Consider the following 26,358-nt stretch of genomic DNA (forward strand, 5'->3'; position numbering starts at 1 on the left):
TTAATGTTATTCTGGGCAATTTGTGGCACCATATAGGTATAAGCATATGCTTATCTACATTCTTATGTGTAAACTTGGGCATAATCTAAACCTAAATCTATAAAAATTAGTTGGCTGTTGTATTATTGAACTGTGCTGAAAAAAGTATCTCATTCCTTTTTTCCAAAAAAAAATGCATCAACTGAGAAAATACAAAATACAGCATTCTTCCATGATGTGATGTGTGTGACATTGATGCACTCTTGAAACAATTTTGTAACTCCTGCAAAGGACGGCCATTGCTCAATGTTTGTCAAAGTTCCAAAGCCTAAGAAAAAAAAAAAAAAAAAAAAGCAGAACAAATCAAGAATGTACATTTATTTTAAAGAGAAAAAGGTGCAGTGAGTAAAAGTTAAAGAGAGACAGATTGCATAACTTATTCACAGCGTTTGGCTTTCAATAACAGCTTAATTCAGATACTTCTCCTCCATCTCGTGATCTTTTGAGGTCCATTTTCGTGAGGGACTAATCAAGTTTCTCTCATTATCTGTTCGGCTCTTGTCCTTATTTGTGCTATCAATCTCATGAGAAAAATCTTTACTCTCATTTATATTTATTTAAATGCTTCACCTTTTCTTTGTTTATTGACTTATTAGGGGCTGTTAAAGGCAGCTGTTTTTGTCATTGTGATGCAAATGGTTGTTGCAGAAAACATTTCAAAGTTGCTGATTTGTCTACTCGTTTTTTTTTTACATACATTTGTCAAAGGACTCAACCATATCCACAAAATGTATATTTTATTAAATTTGAATTGATAGCATTAGTCCTTTTCGTGTCCATCAGAGTGCTTATAGTGTTTTGGACTTTGATCGCACACTGACTGTATTGATTTTAAAGACTAAACTATTCCCTTAGTCCAAAAAAAGGTAAAGCAGACAAACAAAAAGTCTAGTATTTTTTAAGATTTAAAAAGATGTATAATTTGTAAAATACTTTATAGCTGTCCACGCATATGTTGTTGTCACGTCCCAAGTGTTGACATCTGTGACCAAAATCAGATCTGATAGCACCTGTTGAGGTATCATAAAACTCTTTCTAAGCATTATTTTCCTGAGTACATCAGCAACATATTTAATTGTGGACAAACCCATTATATCTTTTTTTCTTAAATTTTCAGGAATACTACTTATTATCCAATTTTTATGTTGTGTTGGACATTTTTCAGGATTGATATATATTTTTTTAGGAAAGATATTTATTATATCTTTCTTTTAAAATGTTGCTTTTGGGGCCAGTCAAACATCACTCACTGATGAGAGAAGCACCGATCCCTGTAATTTCACTCTTCTGACTGTTGTGTCATGGGGCTTTGCTAAAGGACCATATTAAATTATTGGTGTTGATAGAACAAATAGGAAAAGTGAAGCCATGCACATGATTTCAAATTGACATGTACAATCACGTGAAAAATTCCACGTCTCTGACTTAAAAAGTTCACTTAATGTTTCAGCAATGATTTTTTTTCAAACAGCTCACTCTGACAAACAGTAATAAGATAGATAAGTTTTAAATTGTGGTTTTCCCAAAACATGCCGAAAAAATGTACAATTCTTCTGTGACGAAACTCCATAAACTTTGAACTAAATTCAACATCCACCGACAATCAAGCAACTTTTAGAGTGGTTATTTAGCATATTGTACCAATCGCATTTACTTGCTGAAGTTTTCTTTGACACAATGTGAGCAGTAATTATCTTGATGTACTTTGTTTGGTGCAGAATTTCAGATTCGAATTCTGAAATTCAGAGCATGTGAAAGAGCATGTGAGTGAATACTTCTTCAATGTTGTAACATCTTCCATGTTTTACTGATGACACGAGGTTCTAGTAAACACAAAACACTAGTAAATTCAAAAAATATTTATATGCAAGTTCAGATAAAAATGACTAATGTGTAGTTACATTATTAGAGTAACGTAATTTTCCTCTAAGGCTCTTTCTGGACTAGTTTGTACATTTTCTATGCAGGTCATAAATAAGGAATTTCCCTCTCCAGACAAATGTACTTTGCACCTTTTGTTTTAAACACACTTCCCCTTTAACAGAGAAAACATTTCATGGTGTGTTTGATAGTTTTTTTTGAAATATTTTCAACGCAGATGGGGTTTAGTGACAAAATATGACTCCTTTTAATCAGGTTGGAGATTTCCAGCTGTCTACAACTGTTAACACAATTTTATCACACATCTCAGCCTTTTAACATTTGCATATTTAATTTTCATATCAGGATTAAGCATTTCGTCTCTCTAAATAAGGTGGACACTGTCTGAGATTTCCAGGTTCAATCAGCTCTTTTAACTGAACATAAATTAGACCTAACAGAGCATTTTTGAATGTCGATTTTTGAGTAAATAAGCTAAGAAAAAGAAAATCCATCTCATCTACAAGCAATCAAAGTGCGCTTTAAAGCACAAATCCTGGTGCTAGCTTTGCTTAGGTAATAAAATACTCATCGTTTCCATCTGTATACCAGCTGTTAAAGTAATTTACAATAAAGTGTACGTTTCTATTATTATTCTTTAAAAATCAGAAGCGTTTTGTTCAGGCCATTTATGGTACATTCCAAAACAGAGCAAAAGACTGAAATCAGGCAAACATTTAAAGTAGCAAATTAGAAATGTTTGTACAAGATTTACATTTGGAATTGCTTTGTATTTAGTGCCATCTATTGATTTTCATCAACTGTGCATTCTAAATAAAAATTTCTCACAGCAAAATGCTTCCACCACCATGTTTTCCCTCATGACTGGCGTGTTTGAGGTGAAGTGTAGTACTAGTTTGCCCCCAATAGGCAAAAGAGTGCAATTTTGGTTTCATCTGATTTTGTTCTTTCATATGTTTGCTGTGTCCTCTACGTCACTTTGTGGCAAACCTTACTTCTTTTGTCTTGGATGTATAAAATAGTGAGGTTGATATAAAAGGGCTCTGTTAATGAATTCTGAAGGTCACATTGGATTTCATTTTTGGTAGACTGGAATTAAGGGAACAGAAAAGAAATGTGAGATTGTGAAATATTCAGTTTGCAAAAAATTGGGAAAATTGTGTATTATTTGCTCCTCACTTGTTTGATGGGATTCATCCCATTAAATCCCAGTAAAATAACAGCATGTGAAAGACTCTACGGACTGAGCATGTGAAGGCTGCATGATCAGAGTCGACACGGAGTGACGTCAGCAGACAGTTTGTCCAATCGCAGCCTCCGTTTCCAGCCTATGATGGTACAGTAAATTCTATCAGCTCTGCCTTCTTTCCCTTTGCTGCAGCGATGAAAGCAGAGGAGACAATCGAGTTAGACCCGTCGATGTGCTATATAATCTGCTAAACCTGAGACATTTTAGTGTCGGTGCGCAGCCCGATACGCTTCCTGCTCCGCAGTAGAGTGTATATTTCTTTCTCCCTCGGAACACTGTTGGGCAATTCTCACCGCTCGAAGGGAACCAGAGCCAGCCGGGGTGCAGACGAGTCGGCCCTCTGCAGCGTGAATCACCCCAGACTCGCCCTGTCGCTGATTTTTTTGCGGTCGTTTCTCTGTGGACGTGCGCATCCCCTCGGAGGCAGACGGCAGAGGGGAGGGGAAGGGACGGGAACCGACTCGGTGCTGGACCGAGGCGCGCTACGAGGCAGAGCATGCTAAAGAATGAGCCAAAGGGACACGCTGGTTCATTTGTTCGCCGGAGGGTAAGTCCCGAAGCGTAATACGGTACAATTACAGCGGTAAACATGAGCTGTCTGGTGTTATGTGAGGGAAACAAAGGGGGAGGGGGAGCGTGAGTATCCCGCAAAATGTGAACGAGTGCACGTTCATCGTGTTGGTGTCAAAACTTCCGGTTATTTCTACCTCTGTCAGCGCCGACGTTAGCTGACACATTGCTCGACGGTCACCATCACTGGTGCTTCCACTTCAGCTCGGTCATGTGCCTTTCATGACTTTTAAATGGTCACAATTTTCTTTATTTTCACGGCAAGTGGGATCTCATTTCCGGGCTCATTCAAAACCACAGCGCTACTACGACCACTTTATCAACCAAAGCATTTGATCGTCTGCTTTGACATAAATTATAAATTTTGGTGACATCCCATTCGTAATCCACGTCTTTGATAATGTAAAGTCTGCTCACCATTTGATGTCAACTGTCTTCCAGAAGCACATTAGTGAGGTCAGACACTGATGTTGGACAGGAAGGCCTGGTTCTTATCCACTCTAATCCATCACAAAGGTGTTCTGGTTGGTTAAGGTCAATCAGGCCAGTCAGGTTCTCCCACACCAAGCTCCCTTCATGTTTTTATGGACTCTGGTTTGTCCCGGGTGGTATTTACGTTGGGAGCAGGGAGGTGCCATTTCAAGCTATTTTCACAGGGTTGACATTGTCCAAAAATGTTTTAGTAGATGCAGTAAAAGTTCCTTTCACTAGAACTAAGCGGCTGCTAAAAAACAACCCATTACCTAATTCACCTGTGCACCAAACTTTACTCTTGTCAGGTAAGTACCATTCTACTAGCTATTGCTACATCCAGACTCTTCCACTGAATTGCCAGACAGAGAGGCATAAACGTTCACTCTAGAGAACACAACTCCACTGCTCCAGAGCTCAGTGGCAGCATTCTTCACACCACTGCATCTGACTTTTTGTGTTGCACTTGGATTGGCTGCAGCTGCCCAGCCTCGGAAACCCATTCAGTCAAGCCCTATGTATTGTTACAGAGTTAATTTGAGGACCACATTAAGTTTGGAGAGCTGTTGCTAATTACTTTCAACATTTGCTAACACTGCCTGGGATTTTTAGGTTGTCTACCATTTCTAGTCACTTTCTCATTGTTATAATGTGACCAAAGGTTGATTAAATATTTAGGACCAATGAAATTCTGACTGGACTTATTGGATTGGTGACATCCTGTCACTGTGCCTTATTAAAAATCACAGAATGCTTGCAGATGCAGTCTGGTGCTTAATATTGTTGAGCCATCTTTATGTAAACCCTGGTATACTACAATATGTAGCTGCACATTTACTTTTTTTATCTCATGGGTCCTAAAAATGATCCAAATCAACACAAGTTTATTCATTGACAACTATTTTGTTCTACAACTAAGCTTATACTCACAATTATGTTTTTAGAAAAACAATTATCAAATGTATGTACTGTTATATCACTGGCAACATTTTCATCTAGCAAATTAAAAATGCATTAAAAGTGAACAGATTTTCTGACCCAGCTCATCTGTCTTAAACTGAAGACAGTGTAGTTCATTCATCTGTGCACCAAACCTTTGAGTCCAGAATAAATAATCTCATTAGTAGCACAGCCCTTTGCTTGTCAGGTGTCTACAAACCTGAGCACAACCATGAGTAAGCAGAATTTATGCCTGATTTTATTTCCTGTGAAAGACGCCTCGGGCTGCTGGGGCCTTCCAGAGCCGCTCTGAGTCTCACATATGCAGCAGCAAACCCGGCCCAGGAAGTAGGTGAAGGGTCACCAGCTGCTCTGGGCATGAATGTATAGTGGTGTTTTGTGAGGTAAAAATAACTAGTGCCACTCCAAAGCAGCTCCCAGGAATGATTTGAAGAACGGCTACAATATCCAAGGCTTCTGTTCTTAAGATGCAGCATTTGTGGGTTAAAAACAGAATCAGGAATACTATATCTGATAAGTCGCTTTAGCGTTCAGCAAAAGTTTAAAGTCTTCTTTGTGTTGCTAAATTGCATGGCGAGAGTTGAATGGAACAATTGTGATTTCTTTCTTGTTTGAATCCTGTTTTGTAATCACTTTGACCTTTTTTCTCCTAGATGTGGTGGTACAGTAGGCGCCATTTTGACTTGTCCCCTGGAAGTGGTCAAAACCAGGTTGCAGTCGTCTTCCATCACACTATACATCTCTGAAGTCCAGCTCAGCACCGTTAATGGAACCAGCGTTGCCCGTGTTTCTCCACCAGGACCCCTGCATTGTCTCAAGTGAGGAAAATATTTAGTTGCAGCTGCATGATTTGGTTCTAATTTGTGGCTGGGCTTTGACAGATAAAATTCTTACTGCGTAAAAATTTCGGGGTGGACGAGAACAACGAGACTGTTTTAAGATGTTTACATAAGGATGTGTAACATGACCCAGTTTATTTTATTTTAAAAACCAAAAAGCTCCAGGCATTCATACTTCTTATAAAATAATCTCAAATACTAACCCAGTAATTATAATGTAACCTATCCACAGGCTTGGAAAAATATGTAAAATGGACACTTTTTAAATTAGATGCAGTCAAGCAAATTTGCATACCTTGCACAATATTTCACAATATTGCACAATAACGACTCAATGCTGTTCTCCTCTTTCCAGAGCTATACTGTGAGTGTACAAATCTGATATCAGCTGGCTGATTAGTCAAGCTATCTGCTGAGGTAGCCAGCCTGCAGTTGCTCTTGTTCGTCAAGCTAACTTGCAGTTTGCAGCAACAGGTTGGGGAGGGACATCAGTGATTTTCTTGACTCTTTAAAAATTATGGGGAAAATTATATCAGTCGTATGGATTGTTGTCAAATCTATATTTGTTGTGGCCTCAAAGGAAGTGGGTGGTGATGCACAGTAAAGAACAATATGATGTTCTACACATATCTAGTAATCAATTATTAACCAGTTGTAATAATTTGCTGCAATTATTAAGACTTGTGTATTTATTTATATATTTGTTGCCTGGATTTTTGCAGTTTGCGAATTATTTTGATGTCTACAATTTCTTATGGTGTCTCAAATACTTCAAGTATTTGACTTAAGTAAATATATTGTCATTGTGATATCAGATTGTACAGTAAAAATGTTACAAATGAACTATTTGGAATGCAGTATTTGTGCATATGTTTTATTCCACTCATCAGGAACTGTTCTTGCCAGTGATGTACTCAGTCTATTGGATGGAGTGCCTCTTTATGAAACGACCACACCTCACACTGGTAATGGCCAGAAGTCGTAAAGTTCAGAGTGTTAGAAGAGTCACAGATTTGAAGTATTTGACCAGGAGTTGGTTAAATATGGATTTCTTGAAGGTGATCTAATCACGGAAATAATAGTATTCTAAGAGTGGGATATTTCTTTAGTTTATTACATCAAGATGCAAGTCAAAAGTGTCTTTGTTTGTTGTTGTAAAGGTTTACTGATGTAAAACTACTTAAAGAAGATTTCTCTTCATTCTGTGTCTCAGTTATTTATAAATTTTAATACACTGAACTATTTGCATAGTTTGTAGAGCTAAACAAAAAAACAACTCAGGGCATCAATGATAAACCATCTGGTTTCAGGTTTTTGTTATCATTTGCTTTTACATAAGATAAACTTCAGAGAGACTTTTGACCTGTTTGTATCTTCTAGGGATTTTTTTTTACCTATTGGCATATTAAAATTCACAAGAAACTTTCCTTCTGAGTTAATATGATCCAATTCCTCTTCTCTTTATAGTTGTGGGGAGATGTCTTTAAGATGAAGGGAGAAGTGAGAGTAAAGCGGAATTTAGAGTAGTTTTAGTTGTTGTTTTTATGACATTTGTATTTAATGTCGACCACTTAGTTTTTGGGTGTTTTTAGGCAAACATTTAAGAAAGTTGCAGCCTTTCTCTCATAGAACAGTCTCTGTTGTGCCACTTGGTTTTAAACATATTGCATAATTCAGCTGTGTGTGGAATTTTCCACTGCAAAATGCATTCCTGCAACAGTATCATACTCATTGAGAATGTTGGACAGTATGATCTTGAAAAACACAAATGATAATTTATTACTTGTTATGGTTTGATTTTGGAAGAACATTTGCAGAACAATAACATTTCACACATTGCAGAATTAATCTGACTTCCCAACACCTCTGTTTTAATTAAAAATGATATCTTGGCTTTCTTAGAAAGGAAAGTCACTTTTAGTTGCACAATAATCAGCTTATATTGCCTTTCTCAGTTCATCTGTTTAGTACCTCTGGACCGGTGCCCTGTTTCAACCAGGTGCATGTTGGCTAGGCGTGTTTTTGTGCAAAACAATCCTCTATTTCCAACTTGAACTGATCCCTCGTGTTGCCCTTGACACAAGCAGGTGCTGGTAGAAACGGAGCGACTCAATGCCAAGTGGGGAAGGGTTAAAAAGGGAAGGAGACAACTGACACGAGCCAAAGTGGGTCAGCATGCACAGGGATGCAGACCTCCATCGACCTACATTCTTAAAGTAAATTCACTCCAAGCTCTCCATGTTAGCTACTCTGCTCTGATTTCCTATGAGCTACCAATGGATGATGTCACCTTTTCTTTATATAGTTCAAGATATTTCTGTATGGAGTGAAAGTACAGGATAAAATTGTTGCACTAAATATTGCAACTACATAGTGCAATTATTTTGAAATGCACAATGAAAAGAATGAATGAAATGAAACAAAAAATATAATATGTAATAGTCCTTTCACCAGCTGACCTTTAGGGTTTATTTTTACATCAGTCGGGTGTCCTGTGTCTTGCCAGAATGTCTCCCTGCTGTTCTTTTGGCTGTGCTTTACAGCCAAAAGAACAGCAGGGAGACAATTCTTTTCATTCTTGTAAATTTACAAGGACCAATTTTACAGGTCTCCTTGTAAAATTGTCGTTATTTTAAATCAGGTTACTGGGCTAGACCGGACGCAGATGAAAAATCCTTTAACTGACCGGAGGCAAACACGTGAGCCCTCTTGACAAGCTCACAGTAAACACAACCTGCTCAACAACACGTGTCCAGTCATTTATTTTGGATCTTGCTGTAGGTTATCTGTCGCTCCTTGTGCAATCAGCTCCAATTTTGGCTCCTGTTTCTCATTTACTGCTCTTACAATAAATAAAACTGCAAACAACTGCTGCACTGCTTCTTTTTTATGGGCCATGTAAAAAACAAATCACAAGAAGGCAGTTTTCTGATTGGTTTCTGATCTTAGGAGCATTTGCTTAATTCTTCCTAAAAACACATACTTGTTTCTGTTAAATATTAAAGATGAATCCACAATGAAATGTTTTATGTGTCTGCAGGTTGATCTTGGAGAAAGAAGGTCCTCGCTCGCTGTTCAGAGGTCTTGGCCCCAACCTTGTAGGAGTGGCACCTTCCAGGTATGTGAAGGATAATGTGCTGTCTTTTGGGTGTGTTCTTTTGCTTCTTCTGTTCATTTTAAAGCCAACTGTATGCAAAATGTCAAAGTTGCTTTTCATAGTAACTCAAAGACAAGTTGCAACAGGGTTTGAGGTTATTTTTGAAGTGTGTGTCTTATTAAATGGCTTTACTACAATTTCATAGTCATGCAGAAACTTTAATTAAAATAAGGGTCACTGTATCTTGACATTGCATTATTCTTTCGCAAATATGACAATCCAAATTTGAAGCAAAAATACGAAATGTTCAGAAAAAGAAAAGCAGATAACTTTCACACGTGTTTGATATCATAACCGATATGAGAAAGTAGGTCACTTCTAATCTTTTATGTCCACACAAAACATATTCAGAAAGCTTAACCCTGTATGGTTATCAGTACGTACAAATCTCTGCCTCATTCATGTAGAAACATTACATTTTTTGGAATGTCAGTCTTCTTGCTTTTTCAGCATTTCTATTTCTATTGACATTATGCAAGCCCACACATAAAGAAATGAAAATCCCAGCTGCAGCGATGGAGGGGAAATCTCTGCTTCAGTCTGAGCGGAAATGAACAAATTCTCTAAATCGTGTTTTATCTGGTTAGCGCCGGGAAAGGGCTTAGGCACGATCAAAATCTGAATAAAGCAGCAGCAGGTGCCGGCCAGCTGGGCTTTAATCATGTGACACTCCAATTGAGATTTTATCCTCAGGCGCTCTCTGTCACTTAACACGATCTGTCCTGTTTCTCTTTTTGGTTTGGAAGTTTGTAAAATCTGGTTTCCTTGTCATTTCTGGGTCAGCTGTGAGTCAGGAAATATAGTAGTTGTTATCCAAGAGGGAGGCTCAGTAGTTTGGCTCTTCATGTCTAATGTTATGTCTGCTTTCTGTTACTGTTTAAAAGAAATACAAGTACAGAACATAAAGTCCAGAATCTGATTCAGTGGCAACCCAGAAGTGCTTCATTTTCAAGTCATTTAGCCAGTCATGTCTGTTTATCTTAAATAAATAATTATGCAATGTTCTTTAATAGATAGTATCATTCAACCCAGCATGAAATTAATGAATGACAAGTGTATTAATTTAGCAGCCTTTTGTTAAGCTAAAAAAGTACATTAAAGTAGCTTTTTTAGAAATTAAAGTAGCTTTTTTAGAAATACAATGTAAAGATTAAAGAAACCCAACACGTTATAAATACTACTTGATGATTACACAGATGATTAAAAGAAATGTGGGTGATTGCTTAGGAGTTCCCCAGTCCCCAACAATGGCATCTTGAAGCCAGATGGGTTTGAATGCTAATGCCTATATTAACTAGTTAATATACGACTGTCAAAGTTTTTAGTTTTCTAGTTTTATTTTGAAACTAATAAATTTGTTTTGAATAATCTTAACACTTGTATTATACGACTGTGCTTAGGAAGACGCATACGAAAGAAGCAAATTAGTACATTATGTAGAGCAGAGAAAATTAGCTTGAAGTGCCTTAACATCAATCTATACACAACAACTTAAATGTACAATATAACTTATTGAAATGGAAATATCCAGCCTTACGTAATAAAATGGCTTTTTGTTAGAGTTTGCATCAAGAGCAGTTTTTCATATTTGATTTTCTATTTGGGAAAAATTAAGAAAGCAATAATGTCCTCTGATGCTAATGCGAACGTGAACCTGCTGCGTTCCTCAGCAGCACACACACACAAGCTGCGCAGACACACCGGCATGAGTTTTTCAGAGTTGCTGTGCAGTGTCATTGGGTTTAATATGAGTCTGCAGAAATGTTGACTAAATCCTGGGATTATTTACAGAGTGAGGATCAGCTGAGGTCGGGGCTAAATTAAAGACATGGGATTTTTGCTCACATGCACACACATACAATAATCAATGAATGTAATTTTATGCAGTTGGAGGTTAACATGTTTTTGTTGTAAGCTGTATGGGATGTATGTATAATTAGGTTTCACTTATAATTTCCAGTAACGTCTCTTCTGCTTTCGCCCTGGTTTTATTATCCGCAGGGCAATCTACTTCGGAGCCTATTCAACAGCCAAAGAGAAGCTGAATGGAGTTCTGGAGCCAGACTCGACCCAGGTGCACATGTTGTCCGCTGGGATGGCAGGTACTGATGGCTCCCTCTCTCCTGTCCTTCTGTCCGTCTGTCACCGTCTGCTTTTATCTGCCTGTTTGACTGTCTGCCAGGCTACCTGGGCAATTTGTCTCACTGATGGGTTTCATTCAGAAAACATATTAAGACAATATTCTGTGTCTTCATTAAGACAACCTTAATCTCTTTTTTTTTTTATGTTTGTTTTTTTATGACTCATTGTCATCGTTTATAGTATTCCAGGCACAACCCCCCCCTCTTATCTGAAGCATGGTAAAAGCTAAATGATATTGTCTGTTATAAGAAGGGATTATCTAGCTGTTTCATGTGTCAAAAATCTACTAATTATGCACAGTAATTGGTCTATCAGAAAGCACAATTTAATACTCTAAGGATCCAACTGATCGTAATAAAAAGTTTGCATGTATTTGCTTGAAAACTATTTCACAACCATTTTACAGTTCGCTGCTACGCTGTTTGACAGTTTTGGTACATCCCTAAAATCAAACTTATAGCAAAATATATTTTTCAGATTACATAAAATTGTCTCTTAATGTTGGCTTTGCTGTGAACACAGAGCTGAGGAGAAATGTCCTCTAAGCAGCAGTCAGACTTTCATTGAATTGAACCTATAAGTTAAACATTTCTAATTATAATGTACTTTTGCAGTCCTTTGTGAAAGTTTCCATACCGTTTTAGCTTTTTCGCTTTTTGTTGTGTTAAAACCACAAACTTTAATGTTTTAATGGGCATTTATATTACAGACCAACACAAAATATCACATAATTGTGAAGTGAAAGGAAAAGGATTTATGGTTGTGCACATACAAATCAGAAAAGTTGGCCATTCATATAGAGTAAATCAGAGCACTATACTCTGATTTTCCAAAGTAAAGTGCAATGTTGACTACGCAAAAGTGACTACGTTCAGCTAATAGTTTTGGGTAATGCTGCATGAAAAACAAGAAACACACCAGACGGAGGTAAAGTTATGATATTGAAAACAAATATCAGTGTGAAATAGTATTAAACATCTCTCAAATATCTCTATCTCTAGTGCAACATCTGAAAATAGAATGGCACACTCGCAAATTACCAGAGCTTTAGCAGTTTAGCAAAGAAGAATGTGGTGATTTTAGTCTCTTCTTGAGCAAAGTTGGTAGAGACAGGCTCAAAATGCTTTGGACGCTGAATACAAATGCACATCATACATTAGAGACATTTATCTGAGGAGAAAAAAACTATTTTTAATTCCTCTTCACAATTATGTGCTCGGTTTGTAGTTGTGCCATGACAAAACGTGAAAAAGTTCAAGGGATAGAAGTACTTTTCAAGGTATATTTTAATTATACCAAAAAAAGTGTTTAAAAAATGATCCTCAAAGTTTAGGTTGTGCTTTCCACGTCTCCTATCCCCACTCTCCCTCTTGTCCTCCATGTTTGTTTGTTTTTTTTAACCCTCGTCCTTGCCCCTCTATCTTTCTCTTTTTTTTATTTTTTATTTATTTTTAATTTTGAGGCCTCTCCAGAGGCATCTGTAAATAGTTTAACCTCCCAGTTGTGACTTAAACAGTGTGGTCTGGGCCCCCCCTTCTTTGCTTTGTGTGTATAGAGAAGAAAACACGGCCCCCAAAGGTCAACCGGGGCCCCCGGCACTCGGGCGGACGCGTCAGGTAGCACCCCATTTCTTTACACTGGTATGATGAAAACCATGGTGATTTTTATCAGTACTAGATCTGATTTGTAATGGTATTACCATTTCTTAGGGTATAGTGTTTGCTTTAGCTTTAGGAGACACACCTTCCCCTTCCCTTTAAATGGTTACAGCAGCACATTAAAGGTAAAGATACACTTGTGTTGATTGATTTTTATTTTTTTTTTGTCAGCACAAAAGAAATGCTAACCTTGTCTGTGTGCAGAGGTTTGCACACAGTTTGTTCATTTTGTCTGGCGTCATCATCCTTTTCTGATTGGTATTGCTTCAGTCAGTTCTTTTAGGGGAAGCTGTTATCAGTATGTAACCCGAGAACTGGTGATATTTCAGCAGAAATTCTGACTAAAATATCCCAATTTTAAACATAAAGTCAAATCCAATTTTTTAAAACTCCATCAGTTTTGGATACAAGTAAAAGGAATTTATAAGATTAATACAATTTTCTAGTTTTTATCACCTTCCTGATGAGGACGTGCTTGACCAATGTTTCTTCAAACATCCTGTACTCATAGCTGAATAATTGTATACTCCATTAATAAAGTTATTTCATGTATCTATCTTAACCACATCTCTAATAAGCTCTTCTTGCAACTAACTGAGAATTATGAAACTGAGCTTGCTGACTGAATTTAACCGTGACTCAGAATAATTGCTTCCAGTTTCATAAACTAACTGTATAGAAGAGTTCCCTTTATGGCCTTCTGGCTTGGAACTGTGGGCTTCTTTGCGATTGGAGGAGAGAGGCTGCTCCCACTCTCTACCTCGCTCAGACTTACTTTCTGAAACTGTCCCCTGTGTCTGAATGTAGGTCAAACCCCTCTGGAAATGCTGCACGTGCATTAAAGGCTTATAGGAGACGTTAAATACAGTACTTGCAGCGGCATGTTCATGCACAGATGCAGCTTTCTCTGGAAAAACAAAGAACTGGAGTTGCGCAATCAAAAGATCTGTGTTGATCAGCTTTGTGGTTCAGCTCTTACTGCAGTCCGTTATATTTTTAACTTTTGTGCGCCGTGTCAGACTTTTGTCTTCCACATTTATTGTTTCAGATGCATCACAATGCGCAACTTTATCAGAACATATAGAGTAAATGTTAGGGAATCACCGATGTGAGAATCTGGGCTGATATCGATATCCAATATATTTAATGCTCTAATAGTCGATAACCGATATTCACATATATTGTATATGTCACATATTCTTCCTTCCCATTCGACACCTTGAAAAAACGACCATGCTGCTGACTTCACCAGAAATTTTCTCCCTCAGTTAAACTCCCCACAATCCTTTGCTGCATCACTATGACTCTCACATAATAAACAAATACCACATGACCAACCTTTTGTCTTTCGCCTCCAGAACCACATGGCAACACGATAGAAATAAATACCGGTTGTTAATATCAGCCCTGTTTCATTTTTTGATTGGATACCAATATTGCATAAAGTGACTAACAGACATGATGGAGTGGATATATTGTGTGTATATAATAGTAGCTGGGACTCCACCGGATTTACTTGGGATTTTATGTGACAAAGTAGTGAATAGTTGTGAATCAGAATGAAAACAAAACCTAATTTTCAGCACTTAATGCAAGTAAAATCTGAAAGATTTGGGGTAACTTTTTAGTCTTTCCACGCTTACTCTGATACTCATTAATAAAATCTAAGGCCACCAAAATAGACAAATGCAACTGTGTAGAATTAAAGTTTTTATTAACACAGATTAATGAAAAGTAGAAATCTACAGCTGAGGTGTTTGCAGGTCCTTTTTCTCCCCATCACATAAAATCACTTCAAAATACTTAGAAGTTCATGGTTGTAACATCACAAAATGTTAAATGAATTAGATTCTGACTGAGTTGTGATATCGCCCCATCTCCATGATATCATTTTCTACTATCACTGATTTCTGTTATGAGTTTGTCTCCATGGCAAGGTTAGCATTTCCACCTGGCTCGCTTTCTTTTCAAATCTACTTCAATAAACATCTGATCTTTTCTTGTTACTTTAGAATATGACAGACAATGGACTCAGTAATTGTGAGGGACACTTTTTTTCGTTTATTGTATTTACTTGGCGTTCAGATAGACCTGAAGTTTGGTTTACTGTTATTTTCCTTCTTGCAAGGGATAAAGTGAAAACAGAACATGTAAATTCATTTAAAGACATGAATTGCAGCTGGAGTAATTAGATGGTGCAGTGAGTTGGGCTACAACTAAAAGAAAGATGGGAGGAGGGGGCTCACTCCCTCACCTCCCATCTCTTCTCCATTTTCTTGCGCAGAAAGTGGGTGTGGGTGGGAGGTTGGTGGGCTTTGGGGTAGATGTGACTGCTGCTTGTGTGTGACTGTGGTACAGAAAAGCCTGTGTCTATTTTAGGGCTTTACTGTAAAGCTTTCACGCCTGCGTGATTGGGTGGGAGACCCCCGCCATCTGAACCCCCCATATCTGCAGGCTTCTAGCTGCAGCGGGGAGGAGCTGGAGGAGCTTTGCCCCTCCCTCGTGAGTACACGCCATTAGACGCTACTTCATTTTACTTCCCTCTCTTGTCTTCTTCCTCTGTTTTGTTCTTCTCTTCTTCTCTCCAACAGACCTGTGTAATTCGTTCTGATTCAGCTGCCTCCGCATAGGTCTCTGTTGCATTGCTACACTAGATCTGTCTGTTAGACTGTCTCTGGCATTAGACGTTTCCTGCAGATGGCTAGGATTAATGATTTCTTTCCTCAATTTATTGCTGATTTTGGCTCATTTTCTTCAATGAGACAAAATGCATGTTTAGCCACACCAGAGAGACAAAAGAAAACGCACATTATTGCATCTAGCTGCTAAACAAAGACGCTGTTGATAAATATCATTTAAAATGTATATTCTACCAAAACGACAGGTTAATCTAGCACTTAAAAATATGTAAGTGATAACATAACAGAATGATTTGCTTGTTAAAAAATACTGTGACATAAAATTTCTCACCATCACTGCAAGTACAGACTTCATTTGAAACTTCTCTGTTGGTTTTAATTAGTTTAAAACTTTCTCCCAGAAACCTAATTTTATTCTGTTTCACCTCCTGGTTATTTATATCCAATAGTCTTTAGGTCACCTGTGGTGCCTAAGCAGTGAAACTCTGGTTCATTACAGAATTTTCTGAAGAATAACAAAATTTGTGCAACTTAGATGTTCTGTTATTAAATACACTATGATGCTGTTTTGATCTCTTTTTTTTAGAACTGTAATTAACTTCTAAAAGGTTTTTGTTTTTCTAGATTGATTGACATGTTTCTTATAAAATGAACATGTAAAATGAAGCAATGAATTTTCTCCCAAAAAAGAACACGAGGTTACAGAGCCAGGTCTATCCCATCACTGGAAATCTATTAATACAACAGACAAAGATATAAAACCCAACTAATAGAATTGCAGCATATTCTGTATTCTTTATTAGACAAATTAGAGCTCTTTAAGTTTTTTTGCACATATAATAGAGGAGCAGATGTTTCAAAATATTCAGATTTTCTCACCAAGATCTATTAATAAATAAATATTCCATCTAAATATTTTACAAGAAAAGCATTAATAATGTATGAGAACAGTCAGCACTGCATTGCTCCACACTTGAACACAATTTACACTCTTTCATTAGCAACTAACATAGCTGGCATTATTAACTGTGAAGGTTGGCATTTGTGTGTTACCCATGAAAAAGGTATTTCTATGTTGTTTTTTTTAAAAAAAGATGCAGCTATTGGCTTACAATAACTATTTTGCTGCAACACCTGTAATGAGTTCAGCCTTCTTGTTACCAGCTGAAGTCTCACTCTCTGTTTATAAAAAGCGGCTTAAATGAAAAGCTGAAATTTTTCAGTAGAAAATGCTTTTGCAAAACTGACTCAATTTTGTGTGATTCCTTTGATACATTTGTAAATACCTGATACTAAAATTAGTCAACTTTGAACTTTGTTTCCTGAGTAACTTGTTGACAAGTGACCTGTTAGTGTTTCTATGTGGTGCATTCACTGATGGCAAAAAATGATCAGATTTTTTAGTTACAAACAAGAGGATCCCAGGTCAAGGTCGTTTAAGATAGAAATGTTCCTATTTAGGTCACTAAATAATTCATCAATGCATTTCTACATCTTAGTATTGGTGAAACTAAGGGGAACATTCCCCATGTTTTCACTTAAGCATGTGCAATAAAAAGAACTTGGAAAATGGGCATCAAAAACTTTCCTTTCAGGTCAGTACAGTTGCAGATGAAGTTCTGATGGCCCATAGTGAATCATGATTTTTAAAAGAAACCTTACTGCAGTGTAGCAAAATTAGGCTTAAAAGAATGTAGTGACATTGTTCAAAAAGGCAAAAACCAACAAAGTACTCACAATTACGGGCACTTTTTATGCACTGTTTATTCAAATAGCTAAAATACATTTTGCCTCAGTAGTGTTTACCAAGAAAGAGCATGCTTTTGTATTTAACTCATTATTTGGTATTTTTTAAAATTCTATTTAATTGACGCTGCTTTAATTTGAAATAATCTAATTTTTAAAAGGGTTGGACACCAAAAAGACAGCCAGTTGTTCCTGTTTTGTGAACTGCTTTCTCTCTGTCTTTGCACAGTGTAGAATTTCAGTGCAGCTTATGTGTTTGTGTTACTTCACATTCCAAGGGATCTGTCTGAACCTTTGACTTCTTGATTTCCCAGGGTTCACCGCCATCACAGCCACCAACCCGATCTGGCTGATCAAGACCCGTCTACAGCTGGACTCCAGGTGAGGAACCAACGTTTTCTTTTGACAAAAATTAACTTCATGCTGCTATTTTGCCGTGATGTTTAACTTACAGCTCAAACTATTTCACATTTGGTCACATTATCGCCAAAAATCCTTTTTTGTATTTTGACATTTTATGTGACAGACAAACGACTAGTTTTTGTGAAGTGGAAGTAAAATGATGCATGCGATTAATTGCTCTGGTTTTGTCAAATAAAAATCTAAAAAGTATTTTGGATTCAGCCTCTATTTACTCTGATGACCCTAAATAAAATCCTGTGCCTTGAATAACATAATCTGCACCCTATAACTAAAACTATCCCCATGGATAACATGGTGCTGGCAGAATCATGCTGTAGAGATGCTTTCTGCTGGGATAGGGAAACTGGGCCAAGCTTATGAGGGAGGAGGGGCTAAACACACAGCAGTTTAGCAAAGTGTATGTTAGAACGGTCTAATCAAAGCCACGATATAATTTAATTTGGTCCTAATTCCTCCCAAAATTAATATTTCTTGCTCTAAGTGTCAAAAATTGCAACACTTACAGATGCATTGCAAGGCATTCTAAACTCAGAGTTCCTCTCTGATCCCAGGAACCGAGGAGAGCGGCGCATGAACGCGTTTGAGTGCGTGCGGCGGGTGTACCAGGTGGATGGCCTCCGAGGTTTCTACAGGGGGATGTCAGCCTCGTACGCTGGCATCTCTGAGACTGTGATCCACTTTGTGATCTATGAAAGTATCAAACGAAAACTGCTCGAGTCCAAAGTCCACAACAGCATGGACGAAGAGGACGAGACGTCTAAGGATGCGTCAGACTTTGTGGGCATGATGCTCGCAGCAGCCACATCCAAGACCTGCGCCACCTCCATCGCCTATCCCCATGGTAGGTTCATTTATCACTATTATTACAGTGGGCTGAAAGGATTAATGACCATGTACCAATTATTGAAATAATCATCAACTAATTTAGTAATTGATTCATTGTCACTGTGATATGCAAGCTCAAAAACAAAAAAAAAAAACGATTTGCTGAAAGAACAACATTTCTGTTTTTGAATTTATGATGAAAAAATAACTTTGTCAGTAAATCTGTTTTGTGCAGAACAGTGGGCAAAAATATTTCCTATTAAGCATCTTTTGCTATTCAATTCTGTATTGATTAAGAAAAAAAAAATCAAATTTTCCCTACATGTGTATTGATGTTGAGTCAAGCAGAAAGGGGTGAGGGTTTCACATGTCTTTAGAAGTATTTTTTTACCTGTAGATGCTGTGTTATTGCATTTTTGACAATAAGATGTTTTTTTAATTAAAAAATATTATTTAATTAAAACTGTTTATTTGCATCATTAATGTATTTCTAAATTGTATAAAAAAGGCTTTAGTACGCACATGAAAAATCTGCAGAATGTTTAATCTCAAGAATAATCGGTAGAATAATCAATTACTAAAATACTTGTTAGCTGCACCTCTATTAAGACCATGATTACCGAGAAATTCACTTCCTTAAAGTTGTAAATCCTGGGATCTTTCACTATGGAGTGTCAAGTGTTAACAAAATTTGTTTTTCTGTTCTCCTTCAACCTGCAGAAGTGATCCGCACGCGACTACGAGAAGAAGGCAGCAAGTACCGCTCCTTCTTCCAAACTCTCCTGACAGTCCCCAGAGAGGAGGGATACCGGGCGCTGTACCGCGGCCTGACCACGCACCTCGTCAGACAGATTCCTAACACCGCTATTATGATGTGCACCTACGAGGTGGTGGTCTACCTGCTCGGCCGTTAGCAAGGAGTGGATTTCTCCTTTCGGTGGCAGAGAACATAGAAGGAAGCCTTTAGGCTCGGAAGGGTAGGTATGAACTGTGACAGAGAAGACCAAAGGAAAGCTGAAGATACTCTGATGGAGCAGAGAAGGAGGAAAGAGGAAGATGCAGCTCGAGGGGAGAACATCAGCATCATCGGGGGAGAGTAAACGTCTCAGAGGAGAGGTGCAGATTGTAGAGATCTGTTGGATTTGTCTTCAAGCTGAATTCAGTGGCCTGAAAAGAAATAATTTGTTTCTATCAATTTAAAATGAAAAACAGTAAAACCCTGTTGTAGACGTTCTACAAGGGGAATGTTTGAAGGCAACTTTCATGATGCGCTAAGGCTTCATTTAACTATTTCAATAGTTTATAAGTTTTGCACCCTTTGTCTCCAGTAGCCTGCACTTTTTCAGCCACTTTTAGGAAAGTCCAATAAAGCTGAAGTCGATTTTGAGACAAAGGTGCCTGTATGTGTTAAGATCACCTCAACCTCTCTAGTTTGCACCAAAGAAAGTTATACTTCAAACATTCTTCTAAACACTGCATCTACCGTTGCATATCAGCAAATAAGAACATCATCATAAAATGTGACTCTTGATTATTGTGTGTATTTGTTGCACACAGAGTGAAGCAACTTTCCATTAATATACTTGCATGCAGCGCTGAACAGTCAGTTAGTAACTACTGTTGTGAGGAAGACGTGTCATTTCACAGCCACCAGTCACTTTCACACCACAAAGCTCATCGTTAAAGACGGTGGCTCTTCAGACGACTATATCCAAGAATTTTAATGGAAAGTTAAGTGGAAGGAAAACATGTCTTCAAAATGGTTCACAAGAGGGAGAAGGAGAGTGTTGAAAAGATTGTGAAGCAAATGTCATTAAAAAAAATCTATTTTGCTCACTTTCTTGACCTCCCTTGTTGGTGTCGACATGGTTTACTTGAATCGGAGCCTCCATCTGGAATTATGCTTCTGATCGTCCTGAAGAAACATAATTGTTCAACTTGTAGACACTTCTCAGACCTCACTACTCTTGTGTGGAAACAGAAAGCTGTGCCCCTAACAAGATAAGAAGCCTTCCTTCTGGTTGTTACTGCGTCTTAAAATTACAGAGTATCTTCTGCTAGAGAGTTTCTACTTGAACCTAATGTGACAGTTTGAGGAAAATATTTGGAGTGCGACGATGTTGAAAGGTTCCTCATCTAAAAGCCTGCTTTGTGTGCGAGTATGTGGATGATGTCTTTGTGTTCAAGAATGTGTGCCTGCATGTCAATCATATATATACTCCAGATTTCCATCCACTAGCTGTTAATCTCGCAATACAGAGCAGTTTGGGGTGTTGATAGACTGGGAGCATAGGTTCCCAGTCCATCCAGTCCTTCCTTCCCACTGGCTTCCAACTGACCTGATAACATGCACTTTTGTGGCCTTTCAAGGCTCGTGCTTTGCTTTCCTGTCGTGTGGACGGATGAAACTTGTACATTGTGAAAGAAAAAAAACAAAAGTATTACTGTATTTTAAATGGCATTTTGCGCAACCGTTCTGATAGCAGATGTTTGTACAGTTTAGACTTTCCATTTGTTGTGAAGGATGTTCAGATGTTTGTAAATAATAATATAGTGTCTATGTATATCACTTTTTGTTTCTTCCTCAGTCCCTCTTCCCATCATGCTTTTGTTTGCCTTTGCGAATGATTGTTTTCATTGTGTGCAATTGAAGATGTTTTGACTTTGACTGTTGATACGCATTTTAATGTGGCTTGGCTACTTTTTCCTTTGTTTATATGTTGCAGAGAGATAGCAGATGCTGCAGAGCCAGTGAATTTGAAGTGTTAAGGCACTGAGCATCGGTTTGGTTTGTCGTGTTCATTAAGAACAAAATTGTTCCAGTTTGCAAAAGTTGGTGATTTCTGTCAGAACGTTTACATGTTCTTTTACACTCAGATTCTGCTGGGTTTTTTTTTTTTCTTCTTTTTTTGCAGTTTGTTTTGATGTCACAGTTAGTTGGTTTGTATGGGGCAGTTCTGAAACTGGAATATATTTTCAGACACTATTCAAGAAAGTGCTTCAGATGACTTTAAAACAGCAAAACACAATAAAACAAATGCTTTGCAGTTACCAAGGGTTGTGTTATTACACACTCGCACAGTGTAATGAAAAATTGCTTCTCCACTGAAAGAAAGTGGAGAGCTTTTGAACGCCCCATACAGACTCCATGTGTTGCAGTATCATGTCATAGGCAAACAGATTTTTAGTAACCTGTGTTAGTTTTACAGTGTGAGTCTGGCATGCTACCAACCTACATTGTTTTCTTTTTGTCTAAAGAAAAGAAAGACAACATGCTTTTTTTATGTCCATGTGTTGCTGTAGAACACTAAAAGCTTTGATTATGTCTCAGCTGTGCTGTCGTAGTACTTGAGGTCACATTACCTGAATGGGACCTGAGAAAACAACTGGAGCAAATCATGCAAACATTTCACTTGATAATTTATCATCGTCTTTGGCAGGTTCCATTGGATAGGATGCAGCCTACAAAAGGGTTGAACTATACTAAGATTATTTTTTTCCCAGCTTTGTCATTTGTGTGTTTTCATTTTTGTTTTTTAACACAAAAGCCAATAAAAATCTATTTACAACTACAGATTTTTGTGTTATTGTATTTATTGTATTGGTAAATGACTGTTGCCAAATTTTGGGTCATATCCCAAGTTTATGTTCCCAGTCAAGAAACTGTATATAGTTTCCTCTTCTAAATATACAACTGAAAACTCATTTTTCAGTTCCTTGTAGAAAAGGACTAAGAACCAGTCCCACCTTGCCCTCTGACATTAAATATGGTGTATATTTTAATTTTTACGTCATTTAGAATCGCCAGGTCATATTGTTTAAAAGAGTTCTACCAAATGCTAAGGATATGTCTGTGAACTTGGTTCATTTAAAGTCTATCAAAACATTCTTCAAAACGATCTCATTATTCTGGTATTTAGGAAATAGAAGTCCTAATTTGGCCAACTTTATTTGGCCAATGTAATATCTGGGATGTTTGTCTGATATAGGTCTATGTTCTAAAATTCAAAGGAAGAACTGTTTGAAAATTAACAGATTTCTGAATGTAAAAATGAGAGCAGACCATTTGTTTGTAATTACCGACAGTAACCAGCAGGGGGAGCTAATGTCCCGCTGAACCATCTTGTTCTTGTTTCCGGTTTTGAGTCAAATTCAATCAAATTAGTCACTTTCAAGATAATTTACTTGACCTGTTGACTGTGCTCCAAGACCAAGACTAATATATAATAGTAAAAAAAAATATTAGGGACCATAACAGAGATATTATATATTTATAATAAAACTTATTTTTTTTTTTATTTTTTTATCAGTAGTCAAAAGCTGAATTAGTTACAGATACTTTCAAAAGTTCTATGCTGCCTACAGATTTCCTATGTTTTGTAATTTCACAGCATGTTATGAAGATTTTATGAAATATACCAATTATGAAGTCTGGATGGAGAGTGTGAACATCAATTTTCAAGTCTTTCCCCATAGATCCTTCTCAATTAGTTTCATATTGGGACACACACACACACACACACATATGTAAACACACTAAACAAACATTTTTGAACTATGCAGTACAAATCTTGCTGTGTGGTGAGAGATTTGAGACCCATGGAGTACTGACCTGAGGGAGGCTGAGGATGCGCTCCAAGCAGCAGATAAGGATGGGGGAGTCGGTTTACACCCTGAGTGGAAAATGTGTTTATACTGACACTTTAGACTGGAATTGTCTTAGCTGTGGTGGTAAGTGATACATAGAACTATGTCAGCTTTGGCAAAAATAGTGGTGTTGTTGCTATTTTTTCATCTAAAAAAATATATATACTTAAACAAGTGAATTACATAAAATGTAATTATTGAAAATTAAGGAGCGTAGAAGTGTTTATGCGTCCTGCCTGAAGCGTTTTAGATTTTCTAATGAATAAAGTGGTGTATGCAGATGACTTCATTGCATTATGGCCATTGTTGAAAGAAAGCTTTGAAAAAGCATCATACTACGGAGATCCTTTTAGTTTTGAGAGACAAAGGAGTTTGTTGATGGGGTATGATAGATGGGAGACATTTCGGGTGATTGTGAAACAATACCATGGCTGTCACACATGGGCAGAACAGCAATAAAATAGCAGTGTCATCTGCTAAAATAATCCAGTCAAATTCACACCTCAGTCTAATGTCAAATCTGTGGCAAGACCTGAAAACCTTCATGTCTGAACAAGTTTGAGCTGTTTTCCAAAGGCAGAAAAAGCAGAGATAATACTGTTAGGTGCTTCTAAAATGTATTGAATTCTGGTGGGAGGACACTAACGCACAGCTCCAAAATTTTCCTTTGCTTCCTGTTTTTCTATCACGTGAAATCCTTAAAAAAAGCACATTTAAGTTGATTAAATCTGCTTATTTGTAAATTTTTTTTTAAGGAATAAAATGATAAAAGTTCCAGTTGGATGCTTAAAAATAGTCTTTTTATTTTTTTTCTGACTTTGCACATTTTGTTACTAATAGTAATTATATTTTGTTTGTTTTTGTTATTGTTGTTTTTCATTTGGACGTCTGAAAAACTTAAACTACGAATCCCAATTTTCAAAGTAGTACTTGAACATAACGTCAAATTCTGGGCCAATCGCGTCAGAGTGTTAGACTGCGTTGCGATGGGAGCAGCTAATCAGCGCTCGTTCTGAGGAGTCAACGGACAGCGAGCATCGCGTCGGCTCCCATGGTTGCATGGGCATTTAGACTTGCCTTTAACCGCAACAAAGACACCGTGACTTGGTTGTTAAAACATCTGTAACAGCACTGGAATAGCGTTGCTGTCAACAGCGGAGGAAAAGAGAGGAGACGTTTCCTCTAATTTCGAAGAAAAACCCGCTGGGAAAAGTAGCATTTGGTGGTAAGTAGAGTCGCCGCTCGGTGAGTGTTTCTGTGTTTACACCGGCTGAACAGCTTCAGGTTTGTTGTGATAAGATTTCCTCCAAAAAGTCTCTTCACTTCAGTTTTTTTCTGCTAACATTTCAACCTGACCGAATAACTTTTCCTTACTTATAGAAGAAGCCTTAAGGAGTCTTTCGCTTTGTTTAAACGCCCGCTAAAGTTTCCACCGCGCACAACACAAACACCACATCCTCACCTGAAGAGGCTTTCTGGTGATTGCTCTCTATTTACGGTTCCCATGCTTGCAATAATAATGTCATCTGCACCGCAAAGCAATGCGACGCTGGCTCGTTATTACTTCCTCACTGTGCTTCATGAATGACGAGTTCTTGGTAATGGTCACACCTTGACATTTAACAGGATGTGATGGGTAAGGTGACATGGAAGATGGAGCGCAGATGGTTTAGAGCAGGAAGGGAATGTGGTGTGAAGAGATGGTGGAGACAAGAGGATGCTGCGAAGGAGGAAAAGAAGGATCATAATCGTTGACAGAGGGAGAGTGTGAGAGATGTGTAAGACATGCGCAAAAACTCCTTATTGTCTTATATTTTGCATGGAGGGTTAAAGTTGTATACACAGAGTCAAACATATTAATGTACATCCTACTTGCATTTAGAGGGAAACTATACAGTTGGTTGAACAGATGTTTAACATCTGCAGCAGCCCTGCTGCCAGATGCTGACTGCCCCCCCCCATTTGATATTTTGTTCTTTTGCAATTTTGGTTGATTAGTTGTGGACTTTCTCTTCGAGAAAGAATGCTCCTAAAATGTGTCAGTTCATACCTGCCTGCCTTCTCTCCTCTCTCTTTGGTGACTTTTCAAAACAAGACTCCAGGAAGCACAGTCAAACATCCAAAATAATTGAACAAATTGTCTTTTTTTTTGACTGTGTCATTGTTTGTTGTGATTGTTTGAAGCTAAGATTGAATCTGAGCTACAAATCTAAATATTTCAAAGCTCCAGTCCATACATTGGTGTGACCAAGCTGGTGACCTGACATGGGAAGGATTGTGCCGATGTGGTTGTTTATGGTCACTGATGTCCCTGTTTAAAATAATAAATTGTTGAATTATATCAGTATGTCTTGTTCCTTCACACTTCAATCATCCATTTCTGTAAACAATACCAGACTAGAGTCAGTAAGAGAGATGGCAATTTTATCTCCACAAATAAATATCGCTGTTGAAAAACACAACTTGTAGTACTTTTCTTTAGGACACCAGTTACTTGAAAAGTGTGATTTGTATCATTAAACTACACACAGTAAAAGATGTGTTTTGAAATTTATGGCCATTTGTTGATGCTCTCATTGAACAAAATGTGGGAAACACATAAATCTAAGTTCCTATCACGTTAAGGAATTTATCACAATAAATGATAAACGACATGATAAATACCCACCCTTAGTAAAACCGACATTCTTCACTCTGCTGCTCAACCCACTAATATATTTTCCTTACGAATGTGTCACCATTTGAATGGAAATAAATATGTTTTCCAAGAGTGTGAGAGTTATTTGCAAGAAGCATTGTTATGACAAAGAAATAATCAATCAGATTTCCCTTCTTTTTTTTTTTTTAGCGTCATACAAAATTAGGCATGTGTAATTATGAAATAGGGTGAGTTTGACAAAATTTACATTAAATTCAAATGTCGCCCAATTCTCTTTTTATTAAATTCAAAGAAATTGTATCATCAGTCCACCCTGCAAAATGAATAGTGAAATTGCCTCATTAAAGGCATTAGAAATGACATCTGTGTCCATGGTGAAACGTCTTGAGTTGCGCTCCATGCGTTCTAGGCAAAGTGAGTGTATTTGCATGATGGATATCCTGTTGAAATGAG

General features: G+C 37.5%; 2 protein-coding genes across 3 annotated transcripts in view; both read left to right on the forward strand.

The window, feature by feature from the left end:
- Positions 1 to 3,296: 3,296 nt before the first annotated feature.
- LOC129361734 (solute carrier family 25 member 36-A) lies at positions 3,297 to 22,173 on the forward strand. Its single transcript, XM_055032772.1, has 7 exons — positions 3,297 to 3,716; positions 5,824 to 5,988; positions 9,050 to 9,127; positions 11,168 to 11,268; positions 17,666 to 17,732; positions 18,326 to 18,615; positions 19,320 to 22,173. The coding sequence occupies exons 1-7, from the start codon at positions 3,676 to 3,678 to the stop codon at positions 19,511 to 19,513; spliced, it is 936 nt and encodes a 311-aa protein (XP_054888747.1). The 5' UTR covers positions 3,297 to 3,675; the 3' UTR covers positions 19,514 to 22,173.
- Positions 22,174 to 24,270: 2,097 nt separating this feature from the next.
- The window catches only part of LOC129361735 (SPRY domain-containing SOCS box protein 4-like), a 66,477-nt gene continuing 64,389 nt past the window's right edge, over positions 24,271 to 26,358 (forward strand). For both annotated transcript variants that reach the window (XM_055032773.1, XM_055032775.1), the window contains exon 1: positions 24,271 to 24,471. The gene's annotated coding sequence lies outside the window, so the exon portion shown is untranslated. The remainder of the gene's footprint in view (positions 24,472 to 26,358) is intronic.

Source organism: Poeciliopsis prolifica, unplaced genomic scaffold (genome assembly GCF_027474105.1).
Source record: "Poeciliopsis prolifica strain line A6 unplaced genomic scaffold, Auburn_PproV2 SCAFFOLD008, whole genome shotgun sequence".
Classification (NCBI taxonomy): domain Eukaryota; kingdom Metazoa; phylum Chordata; class Actinopteri; order Cyprinodontiformes; family Poeciliidae; genus Poeciliopsis; species Poeciliopsis prolifica.

Coding starts and splice junctions, on each gene's coding strand:
- LOC129361734 (XM_055032772.1), top strand. CDS start 3,676: ATGAGCCAAAGGGACACGCTGGTTCATTTGTTCGCCGGAGG. Junction 5,989..9,049: donor GGACCCCTGCATTGTCTCAA/GTGAGGAAAATA, acceptor ATGTGTCTGCAG/GTTGATCTTGGAGAAAGAAG. Junction 17,733..18,325: donor CGTCTACAGCTGGACTCCAG/GTGAGGAACCAA, acceptor CTCTGATCCCAG/GAACCGAGGAGAGCGGCGCA.